This window comes from Euprymna scolopes, chromosome 9, assembly GCF_053919585.1.
Source record: "Euprymna scolopes isolate OS-2025 chromosome 9, ASM5391958v1, whole genome shotgun sequence".
Classification (NCBI taxonomy): Eukaryota; Metazoa; Mollusca; class Cephalopoda; order Sepiida; family Sepiolidae; genus Euprymna; species Euprymna scolopes.
In genome coordinates, this window is record NC_136490.1 from 33045061 (window position 1) to 33072631 (window position 27571).

Sequence of the window (27571 nt, forward strand, 5' to 3'; positions counted from 1 at the left end):
CTACAGGGGTATTCTTTGTCTTTCGAGACTGAACGGAGGCATCGAGATGCCTCTTCCACCTATAGTCTTCAACATTTATGCAACAACACTTAAAGGCCCTGCAATCTTTCTCTCATCTTATAGAGATTTCTTTTACAATTCTTACAGACGTTTTGGATTATATAGTTCTTTCTCACTGCAAGAACTTAGACACCAGGGTCAGAATGTGGGATTGAGAAGTTAGACCACCCATGAGGAAAGACACTGACCCGCAAAAAGTGCCTGAGCAGCCCTGTTGGCATTCCCCGGTAAGGGTGTCTCACATGATTAGTAATAAACTAATATCTTCTCAAAGAGAGAACGCAAAGCCCCAGTGGGTGGATCTCTTAGAACTGCACAGAACTAACATCCGACAGCAAAATCAACAGGGAGCCGGTCATTACAATGGTCTAATATCTTGATTGTGGGGGCTGAAGATGAAAATCCCTAGTAAAAATAAAATTTTTAAAAAGTTAATTTTTTTGTTAAGAAATTACTTATAGAAATGTAAAATATACTTACCATAAATATAGAAGCTTCTGAATAATACTCTTGGATTTTTTTGCCTATCAAATGAGCCACATTATCAGGTCTGGGGGAAAAAAAAAAAAAAAAAAAAAAAAAAAAAAAATCAAATATTTTCCTTCATATTTGTAAAATATTACATAAAGCTAAGAATAAAAACATTGTTATTCTTGTATTTTAAAAGAAAAAAAATAATTGGAGTTGAATTTAAGGGTTTAATGCTTTCGACATTACTTTTTAGATTATTCTAGAATTTACTGTTGGGACCCATGGAACAAAAATAAGCTATAGCAACTATTTAAAAAAGAAAGGATAATCTATATTTTATTGCATAATAGGGTCCATGTTCCGCTGACACCTAATTAAGGTAACTAAGAATTACAACCCTCAAAAGCAAATTGACTAGAAAGAAGTTGTTTACAAATTGAAATAAATTTGAATGAATTTAATATCATAATGAAATTAATGTGTTTGCGTGTGTGTGTGTGATACTCCTTGACTTCATATGTTTTTTTTGTAACTATGTGGAGGTAATCTTTGTTAAAAAAAAGAAGAAAAAAAAAGCCTGACTTATTTATGAATTAACCAAAATACATTATCGTAGAATTTAATCTTTTATGAGTATCAAGGAGTGATTGCCTTACCTCTCATTTTGAAAAAAAATTCACGCAACAAAGTGAGATAACTCTGCAATGCATTGTTGTAATTCCTACGAATTCCCATTAATCAATTTAAATTTAATTTTTTTTTTTTTTTTTTTTTTTACAAAGGCATCACCACATTATCAAGGCCCAGAGGCCACTCAAGGATAAGGGTTAAAGAGTGTACAGTAGAAATTGGTCAATGTAGTAATCATTAGTAATGAAAATTTGGTAAATTTAATAACTTATATGGAACGGCTCATCAAGAACTTATTTACTTTAGACTTGAACACAACCATATTGTAGTCAGCCGGAAAGCAGGAAAACAGAAGACAATTCCACAGGCGTGCAGTTCTAAGAAAGAAGCTTTGTTCATGGAATCTACGTTTAGGTTTAGGCACAGATAAAGAGTGGGGGAAATTATTGATAGTGTTTACAGCTAGACGAGCGTTTCTTGTGAAAGTTTGGCGAGGGGGGAACCAGAGATTGGAGCTCAGACGAACACTTTCCATGAAAATAACGATACATCAGAGACAAACTCGCAACATCTCTTCTGTGAGATAGAGGTTGCAAGGAGGAGAAAAGGACATCTCCTACGAGGCTACGAAGTCTATTTTGAACTCTATCAAGGCAGGACAAGTCCTTTCTAGCAGCTCCTGCCCAGATGTGGCAACAGTATTCCATCCTTGGACGTACCTGGCTCTTATATAGATAGAGAATAGCATCAGCAGTGAGATATCTACCGGATCGATAGAAAGATCCCACCATTTTTCCAGCGGCCTTGGCAACAGATTTGATATACGTGTTCCATTTAAGATCAGGAGTAAAATGGTAAAGCCCAGAAGCTTGTCAAAACTTATATATGATTCTCTTTATAAAAATAAAACTTGATTAAGTTTTTTTTAAAGATTTTTTGGAATATGGTATTTTTGTTTTATCATAGGTACATAAATTATACAGAATTTTCCTTATTTTTTTTTTTTTTAATATAGGGGGAATTCTGAATGAAAAACATTTTTTTTTCTTTGTCTAGGCAAAACTTGTTAAAAATATAAATTTTTTTTTACTAATTTGTCCTATATGTGAGAACACTGCTTTGAAAACAGTTCTTTGGAAATATCTCAAGTTATCATTATATACGGTTAGATGCTAACAGATAAAAATGGCCACAACTAGGACACACAAAAAGCAACAAATTGAGAGAAAAAAATAAATAAAAAATAACTTCTCTTATGATTTGCTTTAAAGATGTCTTAATTGATGCCTGCATATTACATTTATATATCATCCTTGCAAAAGTCTGTTAAAAAAATCTTTGTGGCTACCAAGAAAGAAGGCCGATGCATATGACAGCGTAACGTCATTTCCTGATTAAGTTGTAGGTATATTTTTATTGGAGAAAGTCGGATATTTTATTTTATTTATTTATTTACTGCAAAACAAACAATTTTTTTCACTGAGTATTTTCAAATATTTTAAAGTAAGCATTTTTCAGTGAATTATCAATATTTTAGCACCAGGCATAATTTATTTCTTTGAAATATATTTAAAACTTCAATTTTTTGTTTTTTATAACATTTTAACTGTAAATAATTTACATGACTGGCTTGTTTTACTATACACATAGATTCGAAAAAGTTGTCAAAAAACAAATATATAACAAATAAATGTTATCAAAGGCAAGATAAGTTACTTTTCTATCAAACATGCCAACATTTTTCTTTTTAAAATATATCGATAAACATTGTATGATTTTCGAAGCAATTACACATTTTAAAGTGAGTAAAACCACTAAAAACCTTTCCAGATAAGTAGAAGAGTAACTTATCTTGCCTTTGATAACATTTATTTGTTATATATTTATTTTTTGACAACTTTTTCGAATCTATATGTACGGTAATACAAACCCAAAATTTAATTTAACTTGAAAATGATATTTAAAATACATGTGCGTACACTGCACAAGCACCCTTATCATAATAATATAATAATAATAATAAAAAAAAAACTGGTGTAGATGACATCGACTGGCGCCATACCACACCAACTAGCTGTGAAGGGTCAGGGAGGATGGAAAGACAGATGAGAGAGTACTAACCAAATCTCCACTGGAAGTGTGCAGTTCAAATCTGGTACCTTGGGGAGGCATTTTGTAACCCAAACCCCAGGAAACACCAATGGGCGATACCAACGAGAAATCAGTGACAACGGCTGTTGCGATAACATGCAATCATCTGCACAAGTAGTCAAGAGGTGGAGAACACTGGAAATCTGGGGAGACTTGTTGTCACTTGGTCTCCAGGAAACATCACAGGTTACTGCCAGTGAGCGATCACTGATGATGGCCTATGAGACAACTGATACGCTACACATTTTGATGAAAAACATGGGAAAAAAATAGACATAGAAGAACAGAAAACCAAAACATAATTTCTGTATTTAAAGTAATAGTTATTTAAATATTTCAACATATAATCTTGTGGGGAAAATCCAGCTTCCCAATAAGGGGCACTCTGGATAGGAACAAAAATAATCTCAGTTATGAAAGATTTCTCCTCCACCGACCGAGGACAGAAAAGGTAAAGTGTAGCATCAAAACAGATACTACACTGATTTTGTTCCGAAGGCCAAAAAATATTTGTTTAATGTTTCTTTAATTGTTTGTTCCCTAAATTCATAATTCAGTTTTATCAGTAATAAATTGTATATTGCTTTAAAATTACTGAATTTTAAATAGATAATATTTATATTTTATCTTGAATAAAGTTCAGTTTAAGTATTAATCGAACTATGTTCCTTTTTCTTTTTAAAAATGTTTGATTGCTCTTTTTTAAATGGCCCTCATATAGTAGTGACAGTGACAAATCTTACCTACATTGCCTGCAGACATTTTTCAGTTAATAGGCCTTTTTCTTACTCTCGGTGACCGTGGCTTTAACCCCCCCATTAACTTGAACTTCCGAAATAAATTTTTTTTTTTTTTTTTTAATTTTTATTTATCATCCCAAACAAGGCACGTTGATGTAAGAATGTACTATTTGAGGCTATGTCTACAGTTGCATAGGGAGTTAAGTAAGATGTTTGTTTACATTACCTTTAACTTTCAAATTAAATTTGCTAGCACACAGTCAGGGAAGCAAGAAACAGGGAGGGAATTCCAAAATCTAGTAGTTTGAGGAAAGAAACCATTAGAGAAAAAGGCTTTCCAGTATCTAGGTAGCTCTACATTGAAGGAGTATGATTTTTTTGCTGCTTGTCAGGTAAGATTGGATATTTATGTTGAGGTTGCGTAACTGCTACAAGTTTATCTAACCATTACATAAAAGTACTTTTAAATAAAAAAGCACAGGGATGCTCTGACGAACTACAAGCACTTGTACCCCCTCAACGTAAATACCTCCGACAAACCCGACAAGCTAAATCCCACCCCTACACAGTAGAGATCCCTAAGTGTAAGAAAGCCTTCTACTCCAATAGTTTCTTCTCCAGAACTGCTAGACTTTGGAATTCCCTTCCGGGATTTTGCTTTCCCAACTGTACTGACATGCAGAAGTTCAAGTGCAATGTGAACAGATATCTTGCTGCTCATCTCCCTTCATAAGGTCCCTGCAACTTATGCCCCTAATCTTTACTTTAAAATGGCACTGTGCCTTGTTTGGGGTGAAAATTAAATTTTTAAAAATTGTTTTAAATAAAAAATAAATAAATAAAAATAATAATTTTGGTGATGGGACAGAGGTTGGAGCTTGGTTTATGGTACAGAACGGATTAGATTTGAGACTTTTTTTTTGGGACCCTGTCTGAGAGAGAGAGAGAGAGAGAGAGAGAGAGAGAGAGAGAGAGAGAGAGAGACTAATTGTAGATGCATCAGCCCAAATGTAACAGTTCATATTTTCTTGACTCTAATGTTGAATCCATAGCATGTGATTATCATCAACTTGAGCTACATTTTGAATATTCTAAACTATAGAAAAAGGGTGATGTAGCACATACAAGAGTCAAGTATTTGGGCTACTGATTTTGCTATAGAAGATTTTTAACTTGGTATTTACTACTCATGAAAACAGGGTTCATGAGTCAGAAAATTCACTGATTTATAAAGTGGTTTTGTATTTAAAAAAAGATGACCACCACACTGATGACAAAGATTTTGATATGAGCATTTTTCACTGAAACAGTTAACATTCTGTTGATAAAATGAAATTGTTCTTATCCAGAATTCCCCCTATATTAAAAAAAAATTGTTTTTTTTTAATCTGCATGATATATGCATCCATGATGAAATGAAAATATATTCCAAAAATCACAATAAATTTATCAAGTAGTTTTATTTTTAAATAAAAAAATCAAATTTTATAAGTAAGAGAAGAGTGACCGTCTTGTCTGCCATTTTCAAACAATCTAAACAAAAAACAATAATTCAAACTTGCAAGATTCCCAATCAGTAATTGCTTAAAAATGATTTTCTTCATAAGAATAAAACTACTAGATCAATTTATGTGATTTTTGGAATATGATATTTTTGATTTATTACGAGTATGTACATCATACAGATTTTTCTTTATTTTTGTTAATATAAGATGAATTCTGGACAAGAACCCAGTTTTTGTTTAACTCAAGATTCAATGACTTGAGAGGACACTTCAGTGATCATCTCATCAGTAGGGCTTATCCTGAATTGGGTTCAAAATCAGCAAACCATACCCCTCTTTTGCTATTTCACTTTTTTATCTGTCGGTTTTTCTCCAGGAATAATTACATTCAGAATAATCCCGAGATTATTACTGATATCCATCACAGCCCAAATCAGTAAAGTGTGTGTCGATTGTTGACAATTTTGCACGTTATATCCTGATGTGTTTGTCATTGAACAACGATAAAATGAAGACTGTTGAAGATTCATGACTGGAATTTGGTGGACAAGTTAGTCATAGATTGAAGTTTATTTATACCAAACATGGTTGGACTGAAGAAAGGATTGTGAATTTTATTAACATTGCTGGCATTGTTTTTTGTTAGGTCATCATCACTTTTTGCAATTTCAAATTTAAAAAAAAAAAACTATCAATTTAATCAGTTTTGTTTTTGCTGAAAATATTTAATGACAATAATAAAACTTCCAAACTTTGGAAATGTAACCAATAGTCCGAATGTTTAATAATTTAAAATATCTCTTATCTAGTTTATGGACAAAAAAAAAAAAAAAAAAAAAAAAAAAAAAAAAAAAAAAAAATGAAATTGCTTACTTTGGATTGCTATAATTTTCATTTGCCTGGTAATATCCACCAATTACCAAACCTTTACTTTTACAGTAGACGTCCACCTGGACAAAGAGAGAGAGAGAGGAATATGATTTATTAACATTACAACAAAATTCAATCATAACGTACAAGACAATTTTTTTAAAAATATCAGTTTCGGAAATAGCTCTTCATCTTTTTAACACTTTTAATACGCTGAAAGTTTGCTTATTTTCATTTGTTATTACAAAAAATAACTAAAATAAATTGCCTGAAATATAGAAGACATTACTAATAGAAAGGCCATGATTTTTATAAAGTACTAACCTTCAAATGACATTTGAGGCCAATCAAATTATTAGTTTACAAATTAGTTATTTAAATGAAACTATCGTTGCAAATTTTAAAAATGAAAAAAGAAAAACAACAACAAAAAAAAAAAAACTGAATTTTATGTATTGGTAGAGCATTACTGAGAAAAGAATATCGTCAAGCAAAGTGATGGCTTGATAATATTGTTTTTTGAACTCTGCAGATCAAACATTTAGAGGTGGTATGCTGACTGAAAATATGGTTGTATAGATAAATTCAGTAATTGTCCCGAAAAAAAAAAAAAAAAAAATTCATGCTGATAATAAAGTTTTTGCTGATAATAAAATTAAGTTATATGAGATAACAGACTTCTCTAGTTAACATTCACCTAGGATGGGTTGAGCTGGCTCCTCCCATAGAGCATACAGCGTCCCAGATGAACGCAGATCACGCACAACAGTTCAAGATAATGATGGGTAAATAGTCCTGGGATCAACGGTGAACATGGAAAACATTGGTTTTAATGGTGCGTGACTGTCTTTAGCTAGCCACCTAGGCATCTTCAATCTGGGAATGGTTCTGGATGACCTTTTCTAGATTGAAGCACACAGCATGGCCAAACTAGCAAATTCCTCTCTTTAAAATAGCAATACACATTGGCATTAAAACGCTTTGGATAATCACAGATTTCAAGGGGTTTCTGCTAAAATAGTCATATTTTAAAAACCAAAGCACTTTAAGTCTTCAAAATACCACCGTTTTGTTCAGAAATGAGTATACTTTCAAATGAATTAGTAAATAATAACATACATTATATATTTTTAGAGTTTTAAGCAAATAAAGTGATAAAAATGTGAACATCATAAAACAGCATTTTCGGTAAGATTTTGTAATGACCACCCCTAATTTTTAAACATTCGTACCATGTTCCTGTGAAGAATTTTTTAATGAAATTTGGAAATTAGCCAAAAGAGATGTCCTTTTTAATAATTTCGAGTGTCCAAAATTCATTTGACCACTCGTTTTTTTGTTGTGTCAAAAAAAAAAAAAAAAAAAATTTCAAAATGATGAGTATTGAAAATTTTGAAAAAAATTTTCTTCGAACACTCACTATTAAATAAAACAATCTTTTTACTATGTTTATTCGTTAAAAAGATTATTGAACAATGTTTTCTCTAGTGGTACGTAGCAATTTAAAAATATAATATCCCCAAAAAATCATTATGAATTTGAATCAAGACTTCTGTAGTATTAGTGATAGTAGCAGCAGCGATAACATGGTGTAAACAGACGTTTTGTTTTTGCTGTTTATTTTTATTCCAAATAGATTTTTTTTTAATTGAAAATCTGGTTATAAAAAAAAATTCTTACATGTTTAGTTAGAGCTATTTTGTTATCAATCATACAAATATTTTTAAAAATTGGGTAGTAGTAAATTTTAAAATATTTTAATAAGCGAAAATGTGAACTATGATTGTTTTGGTTCACGTGTACAAACGGTGACACTTCTAATTTTCGTCCCTTAAAAAATGTTTTCAGTGAATTATTATCGAATGGAACTACCCGATGATTAAAAAAAAAATTAAATAAAAAAAAAAATCAATATTTAAATATTTGTAGGAGGTGTTCAGTTAAAAAATAAAAACAGTAGGAAAAGACATGAAATGTAATTAAAAATCAAAATAACATTAATTCAAAATTTTTAACAATTTGTCAGCTTTAGCAAAAACTTGTTTCTTTTTTTATATTTAAATAGAATTTAAATACTTGATATTTTTCCAAGCATCATGTTTTCTGTTAGAGGGATGTCACTTTTTTAAATAACATTTATTTTTGTCTGTTTGCCATAATTCTTGTAAAGTTTCACAATGGGTATCAAACACCCTCTTAAAAAAAAAAAAAACGCTTAATTCTATGTCTAATCCTAGGTATGAGTGGCAAGCCTCCTCCTAAAACCTTTAGCCTTAACAATAATGCTAAGTACAAGTGGCAGAACTCCTTACTAAAACTTCCTCTGTGAGCTCATAAGAGTAAAAAAAAAAAAAAAAAGCATAAAAAACGTTTAAAGAAAAGTGCATTTGATTAATCTCCCATAAAAAATAAATTGGTCAACAGTCCTAAAACGCTAGGATCATCTTGAAATGGTAAATTATTTTACATTTATGTGAAACCAACCCCCACTCTAAATTCTAAAATTGTTTTTGTTTTGTTTCTATCAAGTCTTCAGGATGTTCACACATAATTTTCCTTAGTCCTATCATTAACCCAAAGTCAGAGTGCCAACCTCCCCACCTTCTCATAATTGCACAAAGACCCTCTTAAAACCACGCATAATCGCCTTTTAGAAAACAAACAAACAAAAAAACACCCAGGATTTATCTATCATAGGAAAAAAAGCGGGGGGGGGGGGTAACTGCCCTAAAACGGTCGAATGATTCAAAATGGGAAATCATTTTACATTAAAATTCTAAAATAATTTTTGTTTATCTTTTATTAAAGTTTTTCAAGTTGTTCACATGCAATTGTCTATAAAGGTAGAATCACATATTTTGGAAAGGTGGTCAGATGGGGGAGGGGTAGAAGAAGGTATTAATCTACAATAATACCAAAGAAATATTGTAATATATTCATTTTTAACCAATCCTAGATTTCGATTTCAGTTTTTGGCACATAAAATGCATTACAACTAAAATTTGAATTCTCTAACTTCTTTTCTTTTAAGGAATACATGGCAATTTTAAGCAATCGCAGCATATTTATGTGCATTTACTGCAGATTATTTGGAAACCATTAATTTCTGGAGATTTTCAGTAGCATATTCAGATTCCTTACACAAAAATACACTTATATGGCAAATTTCATTGCTTAGTCTTATGTTTTAACAAAGATATAGCATTTTTACTGAAAAAGTAGTGCAAAAAATGTGACAAAACGCATATGGTCTTAAAGAGGGGAAAATATCCAAACATGCAGGGCATAAAAATAGTCATAACTTCTTTGATTTTAATTGGATTTAAAAAATTAAAAAGATTCTTTCTTAGCTTATGAAGCTCTTTCTATATATACCAATATTGAAATATCTTAAGCCATTTAAATTTTTTCATATGAATTGCTATTTAAAATTAAATAACAGAGGGGTTCAAGACATCAGAAGGCAGTGTATTCACCATTTTGTATGAATATTTGTCAATGAGAAAACTTCAAAATGGATGCATCGTTTGGAATAATGAAGAGCAATGCTCATAATTCAGTGTGTTGTTGGTAACTGTTTTAATGCAACAAAAATAATTTTTTGCATCAATGGATGAAATCTGGATCTACCATTTCATTCCAGAATCAAATCTACAGTGAAAATAATCATTGAAAATTTTATATCTATATCATTGTTATATGAAAGATAATGTTTTTAAAGTGCAACAAAATGTACATTACATAAAATAAATCCAAGGTAATTTTTTGATTCAATTTAAATTAAATTTTTATACTTTTGTAAAATTTATAAAAGTGCACTTTGAAGATAAATAAATTTCAAATTGAATCTTGCACCTTTATTTTTAAAGCCTATGGTAAAAACATTTTCTTTAACAATTTTCATGCCTTGGATGAAATGCTTTTCTAACTTGTATCTTATCTTTTTAAGATTATATTTTAAAACTCTCCTTCTCTCTATTTCAGTTTGTATTTCTCCTCACACCACAACTCATTTTTTCAACCTCCTCTTTGTATTATTACAGGTCTGAATATTCTGTTTCAGTTTGTATTTCTTCTCACACCACAACTCATTTTTTGCAACCCCTTCTTTGTAATACAGGTCTGAATAATGAGAAAATCTGTATTTTTTTAACAAAAACTTTAAAATAACTTTTTAGATTAAATTTTTTTAAACTTCTTTCAGAATAGAAAATCTTTAAAATTTAATAAGGAACATATTTCATATAGGTTTCATTAACAAATATTCAGTACATAACGAGAAAAATAGAGATGAAAATTTCAAAAGGACTGTATAACTGGTTACGGTCAATAGTAGTCCTCGTCAGCAAAAGTCTTTGTTATTGTTATTCTATTATTATTATTTAAAACATTTTGTGTCCTGCTCTTTCGCGCAAGGACTAATATGCTAAGACTTGAAGTATAAATATTCAAATTTCTTCAGATGTTTTTTTTTAAATAGCCTTCATTAAAAAAATTAAAACCTTTTATTGTTTAAACAATTAGATTTTGTTCGTTTTATTTAAAAAAGAAAGGTTGAAAAGACATTTTACACTCGGTAATGAGCTTTGGAAAATTGTCCGGGGGGGGGGCATAATCGCCAAAAGATAAACGTTTTATTATTTCTTGTTGACATTTGGAAAAATTACTCGCAACAAAGCTCTGGTCCTGCAAGTGAATAATAAAGTTGTTATTCAACATTAGAAAATAAATAAATAAACAAGCAATATTATAAGTAGAAATGCCTACATTGATTTTGAGACAAAATTGAAAAATTATCAGCAGTGCTAAGCAGTTGTTTTACGAAGTAAATACTTGGGACAATTAATTGGAATCTAGAATTGAAAAATTTGTGCCGATTTTCTGATGCCAAAAATGATTTCTTTAATTATCGTTTTTCATTTGATTTTGTTTAAAAACAAAATCTTCCACTGATAGTAGTAATAATAAAATAAGTATTTATTAATTTTAAACTAGGAATAAAATAAAAATCTATAGATCACCCAAACAAGTGTTTTTACGTTTAAGAAAATATATGCACATCTTACATGTTTTTACAGTAATCAGCGGAAAAAAAAAATTTATAGCTACATATTTAGAAATTTATAAAGAATAGGAAGTGTATCGGAATCGGGAAAAATACTGGAATCGTGCCACCACTAGTAAACACAGTATGCTGATGGCATTAATTTAATATACATAACATAGTGTCTATTCATTTTCCCTCTCTCTTGAAAGAAGAGGAAAAAACACAAATGTTGCTCTTGCTATCAGTATGTTTTACTTATGTAAGTATATATCAAAAATACTTAAAATTTTATTTATTTATGCAAATTTAGTTCTTAAAGTTAAAGTATTTCTAATATACACTTATATAGGTAAAACACACTGATAGTAAGAGCAAACTGATGATGGCATACTGTATTTACCTTGTGAAATTATATATATAAATTTTCAGTATTTACTTCAATATATATGTATATGTGTGTGTGTGTGTGTGTGCCCGATGCTTTGAAGGACAATGTTTGATTTATGAACCACTATATTTTAATGGGAGTTAAAAAATGACACGAGTACATCTGCAAGTAAGAGGATTAACAATAAAAAAAAAAGGAGTCGTCAATCTTACGAATTAGGTGGGATTAATTATTTCTAAATAACCCCCCCCCCCCCCCCCGATTATTCAGATTCAGAAATACAGGTTAAATATTTCTTTTAATTTATGAAACCAAAAATATGTGAAACCAAGTTTTCATACATTTTTAATGATCAGAAAATTGTTAATCATTCTCTACAACATATAAAGTTACTTTGAGATTTTAAAAGTTGGACCTAAATAGCGTTTAAAATGACATATTTGATTCCACCAAGTTTTCATTTGTTATTGTGGTATTACATCATTGGCACTATCCTACTTCACTAAAAAAAAAAAAAAAAGAAAAAAAAAAATGTAATCCTATCCATACAAATGATATTCTTCTATCTATTTAATATCATGTCGGGGTCACCATTTTTTAGGAGATGAAATGTAGGTGCATTACTCTCCTAATAATTAATTAATAATCACAAAAACAACAAAACACCTCCTTGAAATAAATAACAAAAGGGGTTTATTGCAGAAAGGAGACAAGATTGTTTCTTGAACTGAAAAGAAAGAAAGGGCAAAGGAATCTGCCTGGCTGGGTGTCGTCTGCTGATGGTCGGGTAGGTGGCAGTAGCCATTGAGTAGCAGTGTTAGGAGTGCTGTGAGAGAGATCTGTTCTGGTCACTGGCTGGTGTCTCTCTCTGCCCAAATCAGCTGAGTTTCCAAAGGGTTAAAAATAGTTTTTTAGGGAACAGATTGGTCAGTCTTGCTGAATCATGTTGGTAAAGGGCATTGATCCACATATATAGTTTGTTAACCGCTACAGACTTAAGGAGTCGGAGTTAGATAGAAAATTACGACTTCAACTCCTAGTACTCTTAGAAATCCGACTCCGACTCCACAACGTACTGGCATGTACATCATACAGATTTTTCTTTTTGTTTTTTTGATATAGGGAGAATTCTGGACAAGAACCAACGTTTTTAATGAAAATAAAAATAGAAAATGGAAAAATGAAAAAGACAATGAACATGAAATCAACAGTAAATCAAAAACTAAATGGGCATAACATGAAATCTTGGTGTACTTTTATATAATATACTAACAGCTGTTGCACATTGACCTACATTTTTTTTTTAAATTCAAATTTTGAAAAGTATTTTTTATTACTTATAGTATCATTTGATTCTGGAGTTAATTGAATAAAACTCTTTCAAATTATAACATGCTTTATTTAAAAAAGCATGTTATAATTTAAAATTATTTTATTCAATTAATATTTTTAATTTTCAACTAACAGTCAAACATTCCATTTTTGTTTCCCAGATAATATAATTTTTCATGCTTGGAGTGGAGTTGAATCTAATGTATTTTTGAGTCTGTACCTTTTCCATGCTAACCTGAAAACGACCTTCTTTAATCAACAGAAAAGGAGGCACCTTCCATGATAATGCTCATCCTCACACAGCACTACTGACCAAAGATCTAAGAGAATTTGGTTGAGAAATCTTGCGTCTATTCTGTATATTCTCCTGAGCCAGTTCCCTTAGATTACCACTTACAAGGATTACAAAAGCATTTAGATAGTCATTAGGTTAACATCACAATAGGTAGGTTGTTTTACGGCATATCAACCCTTTTCAGGTTATTTAATGCCGAATACAAAGATTCAGAAGAAAAATTTTTTAATAGAATGCATTTGTTGTTTTCAAGTCGGTTTCTATTTAACCCATAGTTGGGACCCTAACAGGTACTACCACTCCGGGTCAGAGTGGACCTGGGAGCAATGACAATTAAAGGGTGGCTCCACATTCCCCAAAGCCCGCAAGATGGAGCCTCACCACTGGATATAATTTAAGGTCATATCTAGGACCAATCACGATAGGAGATTGAACACTAGTTAAATTCATATTTCACAAAACCTAAAGAATTTTACAAGTGAGGCATTTATAAGCTTGTTGACAAATCAAGTTATCAAGAGGAAATGTCATAATTGTTATGAATAAAAATTTTCAAAAGTAGTTTTTCATTTTCAAGATGAAAATTTAAAAACAAAAACATCTGCACTGACTTGATAGATATCACAAACCAACCCGGCTGAGAGTGTGAAATCAAGTAAATGTGAAATTTTGAATTTCAAATTATGATATTTTTTGGGTTATGTAAATAAAATTTTGATGAAAACAAAATTTTATCTTTTTTCTTTATAAATGTATAATTCTTTTTCTAGTGTCATTATTAGTTTATTGTCCAAGCAACTTCGAGTTAGATTACTAATTTTGTTGATACGTGATCTTTAACATTGTTTATTTCTATGCATATTAAGACAATTTCATCTTTAAGAAAAAAGGCCACTTGTCAATATGGTGGGCTTATTAAAAGTTTTAAGGCTTCTTAAAAAAAAAAAAAAAAAAAAAAGCTTTGATGAATGAAATATTTATCCTATTAACAAACTGTATTTCTGTCTAATTTTACACTGTCCAAAATCAAAGTTTTATTTTTAATTTCCTATTATAAAACTTAGCCTAATCGTTAATGTGCTATGAATCATACTGAAATCATTCAACATGTTAGCTGTTAAAATGAATTTTACATCAAAGTTGTGGATCCATGAAGTCCATTATTTTTTTTTTATTTTTTTTTTTTTTTTTACTACACAGGAATCACCACTTATCAAGGCCCGGATGCCACTCGAGGATAAGGGTTAATGGGTACACATTAGTCAATGTGATTATAGAATAGTAAACATAAGTAGCGGGAATTTTGTAAATTGGATTACCTAGGGGAACGGTTCATCAAGGGTTGGGATTTTACTCAAGGTTTAGCCAGGTTTAATCTAATAATTATTATTTCCATTATGATTAATTTTTATTTAGCACAAGATGACATTACATTTTTTTTTTTACTCTTGTTCACCCCCAAACAAGGCTTATTGCCACTTGGACATAAAGGGCTACTATTTGGGACCATCTCTAGAGGGACATTATGTAGGGAGTTTAGCAGAGAGATGTCTGTTCACATTACATTTAAATTTCTGCATGTCAGTACAGTCAAGGAAGCAGGAGGGAATTCTAAAGTCCAGCAGTTTGAGAGAAGGACTTCTACCGTTAAGGGGTAGGATTTTGCTGCTTGTTGGATTAGTCAGAGGTTTTACATCAAGCGGGCACAAGTTTTATGAGTTTGTCAGAGCACATTCCATTAAAATACTTGTAAAAAAGCATAGGAATGCAATGGTGATGGAACAGGGGTTGGAGCTTGGTTGATAGTGCGAGATCTATTAGATTGGAGACTCTTCTGAATCCTTCTTTAAATCATGCATTTATAGATGTATACTAAATATTGGCTTATAGATTTTTTTTTTTTTTTTACATGGAAGTCACCACTTATCAAGGCCCGGAAGCCACTTTGGGATAAGGGTTATTGTGTGTACAGTAATCAATGGGATAGTATCATAGTAATCGTTAGTATTGGAGATTTGATAAAGTGTCTTACTTTAGAGGGCGGTTCATCAGGAATTTGTTTATGTTGGACTTGAAGACATCTAAGTTGCAGTCAGGTGGAAAACAGGCAGACGGAAGAGAGTTCCACTGGCGTGCACTTCTAACAAAGAAGCTTTGTTCATGGAATCTATGTTTTGGTTTTGGCACAATTAAAGAGTGGGGAAAATTTTTGGCAGTGGTTTCAGCTAGACAGGTGTTTATCATGAAAGATTGGCGAGGGGGGACCAGGGATTGGAGCTCAGACAAGCACTTGCCATGGAAGTAATGATAAAACAAAGACAGGCTCGCAACGTCTCTTCTGTGGGAGAGAAGTTGCAGAATAGAGAAAAGGGCATCCCCCACTAAGCCACGAGGTCTATTTTGTACTCTGTCAAGGCAGGATAGGCTGTTTTTAGCAGCTCCTGCCCAGATGTGGCAGCAGTACTCCATCCTTGGACATACTTGGCTTTTATATAGATAGAGAATTGCATCAGCAGTGAGATATCTTCTGGAGCAGTAGAAGGATCCTATCATTTTCCCAGCGACCTTGGCAACAGACTTGATGTACGTGTTCCATTTCAGGTCAGAAGTAAAGGTCAATCCCAGAAGCTTATCAAAACATGGAGCCTACCCTAGACGAGAGCCATCCATTTCAATTGATGCCAGATGGGAATCCGACCGTTGATGATGTAAAGATAGGAGCTTGGTTTCGGATGTATTAAAAGTAACCAGCCACCTCTTCCCCCACTGTACCGTGCGCTCAAGACCAGAGGAGAGAGAATCAGAGAGAACTTTGTCATTTACGGCCTTAGATGTGTTGCCATAGATGGTCGTGCCATCAGCATAGATGTCAATGAATGATTTAAGTATGTGTTTTGAGAGATCATTAATGTAGATCAGGAAGAGAGATGGGCCCAGGAGTGACCCCTGAAGGACTCCAGCATTAATACTGAGGGCCTCTGATTTCTGCCCATCAACCACTACTCTTATGAGCCTATCAGAGAGAAATGATTTAATGATTGAGAAAACATTTCCAGTTATACCGTAGCTGGAAATCTTGTGAAGTAGGCCCTTATGCCATACCTTATCGAAGGCCTTTGATATGTAAAGAGCAATTGCCCTAGAAAGGAAGCCTTTGTCGAGAGATTTACTAATCCTATGAGATGTAACTGTAGATGTGCTGTAGATCTGGCAGAATGGAAACTATATTGCATGCCACCAAGAAGGTTATTTCTGCTGAGGTGGTTGACTACTTTTCTATTTAATATGGATTCCAGCAATTTGCTCATGACACACAGGAGACTTATTGGTCTGTACTGAGAGGGAGAAGACTTATCACCTGAATTCTTAAATACTGATGAGGTTTTCCAGGGTGTAGGGAAATACTTCTCCTTAAGGCAACACTTAAACAGTTTTCTAAGTATGGGGGCAAGTTCTGGTTGAAGCTTTTTCAACACTATAATTGGAATGCCGTCAGGGCCAGTTGCTTTACTAGAATCAAGGTTCTTGATTAGCTTGGCGACCTCACGCACAGATATTTGTATGTTGCATAGAGTGTTGTCTGTTATAGGAGGAAATACAGGGAGTTGATGGCCTTCATTGCATAGGGTAGAATTAGCTGCAAAGTTCTTGGCAAATAGTTTGGCCTTGTCTGATGCTGACAAGATGACCTCAGGTCCATTGATGATGGTTGGGATAGAACGCACGCTTCTGTTCAGGATCCTGTTTGTTATTTGCCAAAACTGGTGAGAACCAAGCCGCTGCTTAGCTACTTTGGATTTAACGGACTGAGCATATAGCGCCCTTCCATTTTTTATTACTCTTTTACAGTGGTTGCTGGCAGTCCTGAAAGCAGCTTTAGTCTCAGAGCATCTATTACATTGGTAGCTATGGAAAAAGTGATTTCTATGCGCGATGGCAGCAGGACATTCTGGGGAGAACCATGGCTGGCGTTTAGGTTTTTGTTGGAATTTTTTGGATGGTATGAATCGGTCTATGCCTACAATTAACCATTCGGTCAGGTCTGACACTATAGAGGACACATTCTTTTTAAACATGGAATGCAGAGGTAGATCAGATATAAATGTACGGAAGCTATCCCAATCAGTCGTAGAGTATTGATATACTGTTTGGTAGAGAGGTATATCTGAAGACTTATTTCATTTTTATCTTAACTGATACAACAGAGTGGTCGGAAGATCCCAGAGGAGACAGGACAGAACATAGCTCAGGGCAAGTTGTGAGAAAAAGGTCTAGAAGGCTTGCGTACTGACCGGAAGTATCGGGCACACGGGTGGGTTTGTGAACGATCTGGGTGAGGTCATAGGCAATGGCGAAATCATGACAGAACCTCCCCTCATCATCTGTTTTGTTTGAGTGGGTCAGCCATTCCACATTGTGGACATTGAAATCACCACAAATGTGGATATTAGCCAAAGGATGAGCAGACAGAATGTGGTCAATTTTCTCAGATATACTCTTAAAGATAGTAACTCCGCTGTTGTGGGGGCAATATAGAGCAAATATAAATGCGGTGGTGTAAGCAAGTGCAACCCAGAAGCACATACAAGGTAATTTAGGGTCTTCTCTGAAGATATCCTCACCACACGGAAAGCCATCCTTAATGTATGCACATATTCCATGCCCATGGCGATCTTGAGGGTCAGATTTAGATGTTAAGTTAGAGTATTCTTTAATTATGAACTCGTCTAAGGAAGTGGTCGGCCCTATGCCGGTTTTGTTTAGGAAGAATATGCTTGTTTCGTCTCCTGTAATTGGGTTTCAACCTCTGGAAGGTTGGAACATAGACCTCTGATGTTGGAGAAGGAGACATGGTAGTAGGGGTCTACGTTGGAGGATGGGGTTCTAGGTTTATTCGCATTTGATGAATAGAATAGAAGGTAGCAAATTTTCTAATTTCCAATAAACTTTTAACGCTTATAATTTTGTGGCTAATTGAGCTACCAGATTAAATTTGGTACCATTGTTTTTGTTTTGCAAGGATGTCGGTGTCAGTTTTTATGGCTTTGCTTGTATCACAAATCAAACAACTAGTTAATTGCATTGCAGCGTTTAAAATTTCAGATTATGTGTTTTATTACAGGACATCACCTGATTGAAAAAAAATAAAAAAAATATCCAGCCTCTGTCAAACTACTTCCCTACCCCCTCTATTTGATAAAATCAAAAGTAAACCCCTTAAACTTTTTGGCCATGTCAAACGATCAACCACTGGCCTGTCAAAGTTATGCTTTGAGGGTATATTAGAAGCCAAAAGAGGCAGAGGAAAGCCGATGAGAAGGCGAAGAGAAAATGTTTTCTGATTGGACATCTCTCAACAGTTGGGCATCCATCAACCAACTTGCCCTAGATTGGAAGGATTGGTAAAGAAAGTGACGTGGGTTCGCAATCCACACCAAGCGGAAAATGCGACTTATGAGGAGTCAACATAAAAGTTTTAGACATAATGAAAATAAGATTTTGGTTTTGGATACCTGCTTCAAACGACAGCATCGCGTTAGTTTGTGGGTTTCTTTATTGCTAAAGTATTTAACACTTACATAAGTTTCATTGAACTCAAAATATCACAACACTGAAAATTGTAGATGAATAAAGATATGCATGCAGAAGTATCCATTCCTTCAGAAAAATGTCAAGTTGCTCACTGTTTGTACTCGGTTGATGAGTTGGGTTTCAATCGGATTATATATTTGTCACAAAGACTCAAAATTGTTCTAGTGTAGAAAAATAAAGGTTCACATCCCTCCTGAGATCTTTCAGATCAGATGTTGACAGTCACATCTCTTTGAAACCATAAAAGTGATTGCATATGCATTCGGTATTTTTTAAATAAGGTTATGCCGCCGCCGCCGCCGCTTCCAAACCAACCTATCTCTTGCAAGATCATTTACCACTCTTTTTCTCAAATCAATTTGTATCACATCCTCCTGTACTCCTCAGCTATCCTTTGTGGGCTGAACATGCTACCTCAACTGTTCTACATCTACTAAGCTAAGAACTGTCATCCAGTCTTTCAATGTGGTCATACCATCATGACTGAGATAAATAATAAATAATTATTAGCCCAGTCAAAAAAGGATTTCTCCTTGTTAAAAATGTTAAAATAATCGTTAGTAATCGCTTCGCTAACACGTTGCATTTCTTCTTTTTATGACCCAGATAGACCTATTATTTTTAAAGAATCAACGAGACAGACGATTAAATGGAATAAGTTTAAACAGAATAGTAATTCTAGAAAAATAAAATATGTTACACACGTGTCAAGATGGGTTTGCTTTGCTATACACACAGATTCGAAAAAGTTGTCAAAAAACAAATATATAAATTATTTTTTCACCTAACTGAATAAATTTTTAGTGTTTATTTAATGTAAAATGTTTATTCGGTTCAAAAAACGAGTAATGTTGAACGCTGCTGGGAAACAAGAAAAAAATGGCGGCGATGTCTTTAAAGACTCGATAATCACTTCAAAATAAGAAATAAAACAAAATGGTGGTTGAAACTCACCCAATAAATGTCACGGTAACATTTATTGGGTACCACCATTTTATTTGTATTCTGCATAAGAACCCATTTCTTGAAGAATTTCTATGAATACAAAATTTAGTGAAAATTAAATTAAGTTAGAAACGTAACATTTTATTTGGAGTATTCGCACTACTACTTGCCTTGGTTCACAACGTTCCGACCGATATAAACTTCGATCTTCTCCAGATGCATCTTTTCGAACGGAAACTTCAGTTCAACACCCCATAAAAGTTCTCCAAATTCAAAAAGACGCACCTGAAGATGGCTGGAGGTTAGATCGGCCGAAACATTGTAAATATAACTCAAGTATAACATGCAAAAATTGAATGCGCGCGTGCAAAAACAAACATGGCAACCAGTGAAAACAGAGAATACATAATTCTATTAAAAAAAAAAAAAAAATACTTGTCGACAACAATTTTAACTGTGATATTCGTTCAAAACAGATCCAAATACCCCTAAAAATCAATTTTTTTTTATTTAGTTGGTACTCTAGCACATTTTGACCCCCCCTCCCTTTTTGAAAAGAACGGATAAACAGGATTTCGCGAATTTGGCCCTTTTTAAAGCAGTTTGGCCTTCAAACGTTGACTGGTTCCAATATGGGGAATCGATTTACTAGTATGTTGTATTAAAAAATGAGCACCCCTAAAAATCTTTAAATATTGAATTTTTACATTTTTTTTGTTTGATAATCTGGTAGATTAGTGTCTAATTGATAATAATCCGCTGGAAAAAAAAAGACGAAAAGTAGGGGGGGGGGCGTATGCATAGTACAAATCATCACAATCGCCATTTGGATTTGTATTACTGTACCCATAAGATTCGAAAAAGTTGTCAAAAAACAAATATATAACAAATAAATGTTATCAAAGGCAAGATAAGTTACTTTTTTTACCTAACTGGATATGTTTTTAGTGTTTTTATTTAATGTTTCATGTTTATTCAGCTCGAAAAACAGTGTTTACCATTGGAAAATTTAAAATGGCGCCCGACTATTTCTTTGACATGGTAAGTTTGGGAAAAGGAGTTAAAAATAAAAAAATATGCAAAATACTGTTAAAAACCCACCGAATATATGTCAGCCTATGTCACGGTAGAATATATTGAGCGAGTTTCTAACCGTATTTTGTCTAGTTTTTTTTATTTTTAACTTACCGTGTCAAAGAGAGAGTCGGGCGCTCGGGCGTCATTTTAAATTTTCCAATACATACATCAGTACATCACTACATCAGTAGTAAACAGTTTTTCGAGCTGAATAAACATGTTACATTAAATAAAAACACTAAAAACATATCCAGTTAGGTAGAAAAGTAACTTATCTGCCTTTGATAACATTTATTTGGGCACTAGTGCAGTCAGTGCACTTATTGATCCGTGCTGAAATAACGTTATTATTTAAAAAGCCATTCTTAACATGGGGAGGGGGGTATTTTGTACCTATTCTATACTTTAACCTTATAATTGAATAAAAAAAACTTTAATTAAACTTGGAAATACGATTTAAAAAATAGTGCGGATCAGTAAGTGAGCACCTTTATTTGTTATTTGACAACTTTTTCGAATCTATGTGTACAGTAATACAAACCCAGACGTTTATTCGCGGAAAACAAGTAGTGTCGAGCGCTATGCGAGAACAATGAAAAAAATGGCCGCGACATCGCGTCTTACATCTTTGAAGTCTCGATAATAGCTTAATAACAGAAACTACTGGTAGAAATCCAGCCAATAAAACATTAATTGGTTGAGTTTCTACCGATTCCTATATCTATTGTAAAACAAATCCTAATAACGTTATTAATTTAAAAACCTATTCTTAACATAGGCAAGGAAGGCTATTTTGTAACTATTCTGTACTTTCACCTAACAATTTAATAAACAAAAAACACCGCAGAAACTTGAATTCAACTTGAACATACTGATAAAAAAAAAAAACTAGCACGGTATCTTCTCTGCAGAAGTTCTGCATTCATTTCTGAATCATCATCGGAGTTTTAAGTTTTATTATTGAATAATAAATTTAATGCTTGAATCATAAAAATCAAGCTTAAAGACACGAAAAAAAACCCCCAAAAAACGGGTTTACTACTAACCAACGTAAGGGCCAATTCCAACATGGGCGTCAATCCTATACAAACATGAAAGAGTGGGATACTGTCCACAAAATTTAACCGTTTTGTTGAATCCTTCTGTTTGGAATCTTCGGCTAAAAGAACTCCATTGACTGAACAGTGAGGATATTTGGCAGCATGCGACAAAATCTTACAGTAAGCACGCAAACTAACGTGATAGTCAGCCATACTGGAAGATTTAGTGCGGACCTAAAAACCGGAAATGAGAAGCATTTCTATTTGCTCTTCGACTGAAAAAAATTTTTTTTTTTTAATTCAAAAAATATTTTTACATTTCAAAATATATAAGGTGCTAGTGCAGAGAGTGAACCGCGCTATTTTTTAAATCGTATTTCTAAGTTTAATTAAAGTTTTATTATATGTTTTTTATTCAATTGTAAGGTTGAAGTATAGAATACGTATAAAACACCCTCCCCACCCCATGTTAAGAATGGCTTTTTAAATTGTATAACATTAATACAAACAGAAAATTGTAAGTCTAGAATTCAACCTAATAAAAAGATACAGATTTTTTTTTTCGATGTACGTTGTACGTATCCATCGCACGCAGTATCATGGAGCGAAAACGTCATATTCCAACAATTACGTAAATTGATGCACAGTAGTATTTTTTTTTTAATAGAAAATAAGTTTTTGACGATTGTCAGCGATTTTAATAGTAAATCGTAGCCATTACGAGACTAATTTTGATTTCGGTAGTTCGAATTGACTTATCTCCCTTTATTTATTAAATCTTGTGGCTCAAGACAGTGTTATCGGTTACTCATAAAATTAGATTTTCTTAGTTAAAAAGGACAAAAACAAAAAACTATTAATTTATGTTCTTATTTGGCATATAACATTTTCGTCTGTAAAGATTTTTCATTATTATTATTATTACTATTATTATTATTATTATTATTGGCTCACATGGAGCTTTCACACAAGTCAACAAACGATCTGATTGGAAACCTGTGGTGTTCTCTGGAAGCTGAGTGACAACAAGTCTCCCCAGACGTCCAACCCTCTCCACCTCCTTCGATAGCATTTGCAAATGAATTTGCATCATTGCAACAGCCGCTTACCATTGATTTCTCGCTGGTAGTAGCCATTGGTTTATACTGGAAGTTGAGTGGCACTCAGCCTCCCCAAGGTCCGAGTTCTCTTTGCGCTTGTCCAGCCAAGGTCTGGTTGGCGCTCGCTCCTCGGTCTTTCAGTCCTTATTGACCCTTCTCGGCCCTTTGGTATCTTTTTTTTTGGGGGGGGGGGGGATCGGTGATGAAACAATGGGGCGAATGCATGATGGGGAGTGTAGAACTTGTAAATATGCAGTTTTGGTGTTCTTCATTCCCTGTAATGCTTATTCGTTATATTGTCTTGTATTATTCTCCGCATTCAAGGGTTTTCCTTAATATTTCAGTCGTTTTCATTATCGTTAGTCATTGTACTTTTGCAGTTATTCCTCTGATTCCAATTTCTGACATTCTTTTTTTCAAAGTTTTTCGGGATTGTTCCTAGTGCTCCTACTATTATCGGTATTATTTGAACTTTCTTCATCATCCAAATCCCTTTTAACTCTCTGGCTACCTCTGTGTATTTGCTTCGTTTCTCCTTTTCTTTCATACTCATTATTATTATTATGTTGAACTCTGGACATGAATTAAATAAAAGGATATGATAGTTTGTTTGAATTAAAATTTTCGTAAAGTACCATGATTAATGGATTTCTAACTATTGTATTCAAATCTTTTTCAGATTTTGTTCATCGTTAGTAGACAATAAACGTTTTTGAAACAAATGGAATGCGTTCTTATTTATGAACAAGATTTTCGAGTGACTCCTCCGCCATTTTGATAATGCCTCTTTACCATTACCAAGTGAATTGTCATGCCTGCAGTACAGCGCCTCTTCCCTAACACTACACCAGACCTTGAAGTAGCTATTGTAGCTGCACTAATGGAGCCATACACACTGCTGGTACTTCTGCTCAGATTATCACAGTTGAGAAAGTAAAACAGCCAACTATAACTGCTGCTGGATCAAGCAATGATTGGGCGTACTTTCAATTAAGCCAGATGGATTATATAACAGTAACAAAAATATTAGAGCATAACGAAGTAATCCAACTGCTTGAGTGCTGTGATGGACCCCTATGCAGAGACCTCACCCACACATCCGGTGGTAACCTAATAGACAAACCCATAGATGAAGTCATGTGTGCCATCCGGAAACTAGTCATTTGTGAAGAGAGCACAATGGTTGCAAGGGTTACACTGCACAACATGAAACAGGATTGAGGTGAACTGGTGCATCATTTTAATGTTCGTCTCCATGAACATGCAGATATATGCAAATTCGTCGATATGTGCCCAAATTGTGATTACAATATCAACTATATTGATGCTAGTGTACTGAGCTGAGACACTGCTGATCCTGATATCCAGTTAGGCTTCTTTGCAGACAAAAATTAGGATATGTCATTGGAAGAAATGTTTCAATTCATTGAAGTTAAAGAAGCTAGGAAGTGATCAGCTTTGAGACTCGGGATAAACACATACTCAGTAGAGGCTGCATGTTCATCGTATCAGAGAACCAAGCAACCATTATATGAGTACAAGTAGGGACTATGCTCATATTGTGGCGAGCACAGTCATGACAGGAAAAGCATTACAAGCATCGGCAAATCCCAGTGCTCTGCATTTGGGCATAGATGTGAGTGCTGTTACTGGGAGAACCATTTTAAATCTATGTGTGACAATAAAGGCAACTCTGGTGGAGAAAGACTAATACAGATGGAAATATTTAGCAAAGGTAACGCTGTGTTTGATTCGTTATGTAATGTAAAGAATAGCTCATCTAAGAATAGCATTTGCAACACCAAAAGTAACCGCCATGGACCAAAAAGAGAAAGCATACCACTAGATGACAGCCTTTTATGACCCTTGGATCAGGTAAGATTCGAAATTCCAACCAGTTATAAATCACTATAGAGGCTGCCACAGGGGATTATAAAGCTTTGGGCATCAACCTATGTGCACATCTGAGAACTTGTATTGTATCAGCTGTGATCAACCCCGGTTGTCAAAGCTACCAAATCAGTCTGAAGGTGATTCATCACCTAGGTCTACGTGAGTCAGATTTGATACTTGTGATGATGTGTATGCATATTACAACAAACAGTAGTATCAAAATCTTAGAAGTTATTCTACTATGCTTCTCCAGTAAAGATCCACATGGACAAAGATCGAAACGAGGCATATGACATAACACCTCATCATACAAATTATTCTTAAGTAGAGAAGTGTTGTGTTTGGAGAAATTGTGCTGTCAGGATTTTTTGATAACATAGAACAAGTAGACAAGCTCATTGTATTTTTAATCACAATTTATTTGTGGCGGAAACATTAAATTAATTACAGAAGATATTGAATATCTGGCGATGTATGCTATATTGCTTTTCTCTCTCCAGAACTGTCTAGTTTTTTTAAGGATCTATAAAGGGTGATAACTTTTGCTTTCTTTATTTAGAATTATTCTCTTTGTTATCACTATAACACCGCCCCCCCTCGAAATATGATGCTTGTTGGATGTTTTATGTGGGTCTATTTGTAGAGTTGAAGTTGGTTTGCACTTTTGTTGCATCTTTTGGGTTGGACCTTTCTTCTCAGACTTGCTAAACAATTACTGCAATTGCTTGAACACTTTAAGGTAATTCTAATGTGTCTAGTAAAATATTTAATGGAATGATTGTATTAGTTGATCGTCTCTTTGAAAGGTATGAGTGACAAAGTTAATTTGCATGTCTGACCCAAATAGATGATTGTACATCCACATCATAGATTACATTATCAGAACAATGTAATATGTGACCATGTGCCCATTTTTCTTTATCATTGCGGTAGTCTTTTGCCAATACAGGTTGTCCTGACAGGAATTTATGTGACCTTGTTCCACAATGATGATTGAATTGGTTTTTCATTGTTCTGTTCCTCTTGGGAAGATTATTTGATTATGGACAAATAGCATTCATTAGTAAACATTTTTCTGTTCATCAGTGCTCCAGTAAGAGACTTTCCATTTGGGCAATTTGAATTTGAGGTAGTTCTGTAGCTACTTAGAAATGTTTCTATTATCTCTTGAGTAGTTCCTTCCCCTTTTAATTTCAAGAGTGCTTTCTTAAATGTGTTGACAAAGCATTCGACTTAGCCATTTGATTGTGGATGGAAGGGTTGAGATCTGAGATGCTGAATACTGTTTTGTTTACAGAAATCAGAAAATTCTGCTGAGGTACATGCAGTACCATTATCAGAACAGATTTCAGGAATACCTAATCTACTGAAAATGTCTTGTAGCTTTTTTATAATTTCATTTGAGGTAGTATAGTTCATCTGAAAGACTTCTGGTTACTTACTGTACGCATCAACCAACATTAAGTAATATTGTTCATCAATTAGTCCTGCAAAGTCCATGTGTAGTCGTGAATAAGGGGTTTCTGGGGTAGATAATACATGCAATGTTGTTTTCCGAGGAGACTTCACAACCAGTTGACATTTGGCACAACTTTTTACAAGTTCCTCTAACTGCCTGTCCATGTTTGGCCAATATACTTAGCCACATGCCAAAGCTTATATCCAATTAATTCCCTGATGTCTATAGTGGAATTACTTAAGAACTCTGTTCTGGAGTTTGAATGGGGCAACAACATGTTCTCCAAAGAGAAGTGTTCCATTGATTTGAATAAAAAGATCTCTGAAAAAAATATTTGAAATTGCTGGTCAGTGTACGTTTTTGGCCATCTTGTGAGATGAGAATGTTGAACTTTCTGTAATAATGGATCTATGGCTGTAGCCTCTTGGTAGTATTCATAATTGGCTTATTAGTAGTATTCTTTTTCTTCCATTATTACTATTATTATTTTTACTTTTCTAAATATTATGGTTACACTCATTCTAATGATTATTATTTGGCTTACCATTTTTACTATTGTTACTTACATTTCATTATATTAGTGAGGCTTAATTTCCTAACTTCTAGACCACCTTATAAGAAAAAAAAACTCCGTCTAGAAGGATTTCTCAATCATTGAAATACATTGGAAACAATGTTTTTAGGATTGATTAACATATTTTTCATGCTTTTTTCCACTTCTTTTTATTTGCAGCCTTCATTTCTTGACTTAACGACCAATGCATAAACAACATAACAAAAGTAACTCAGCCTAAAAGGATTTCTCCTTCATCAAATTACACCTAAACTAATGGTTTTAGGATTGTCCATTTTTTAAATATCATTATGCACATTTTTTGAATGGCGTTAACTCACCTGCCTTTTTCACATTTATTTTTTAGAGATATTTTTATTTATTTACATAAGCTACCAACCAGACTGTGTGAGTTTCCACTCC

At 33.4% G+C, this 27571-nt stretch overlaps 1 protein-coding gene across 1 annotated transcript in view; it reads right to left on the reverse strand.

The window, feature by feature from the left end:
• Nucleotides 1–22381, reverse strand: part of LOC145284484 (ER membrane protein complex subunit 8-like) — a 28365-nt gene extending 5984 nt beyond the window's left edge. The window contains exons 1-3 of the mRNA XM_080133347.1: nucleotides 22150–22381; nucleotides 6431–6507; nucleotides 541–610 (exon numbers count right to left, since the gene is read on the reverse strand). Coding sequence (XP_079989473.1) covers nucleotides 541–610; nucleotides 6431–6507; nucleotides 22150–22356 — 354 coding nt within the window. The 5' untranslated portion in view covers nucleotides 22357–22381. The remainder of the gene's footprint in view (nucleotides 1–540; nucleotides 611–6430; nucleotides 6508–22149) is intronic.
• Nucleotides 22382–27571: the final 5190 nt, after the last annotated feature.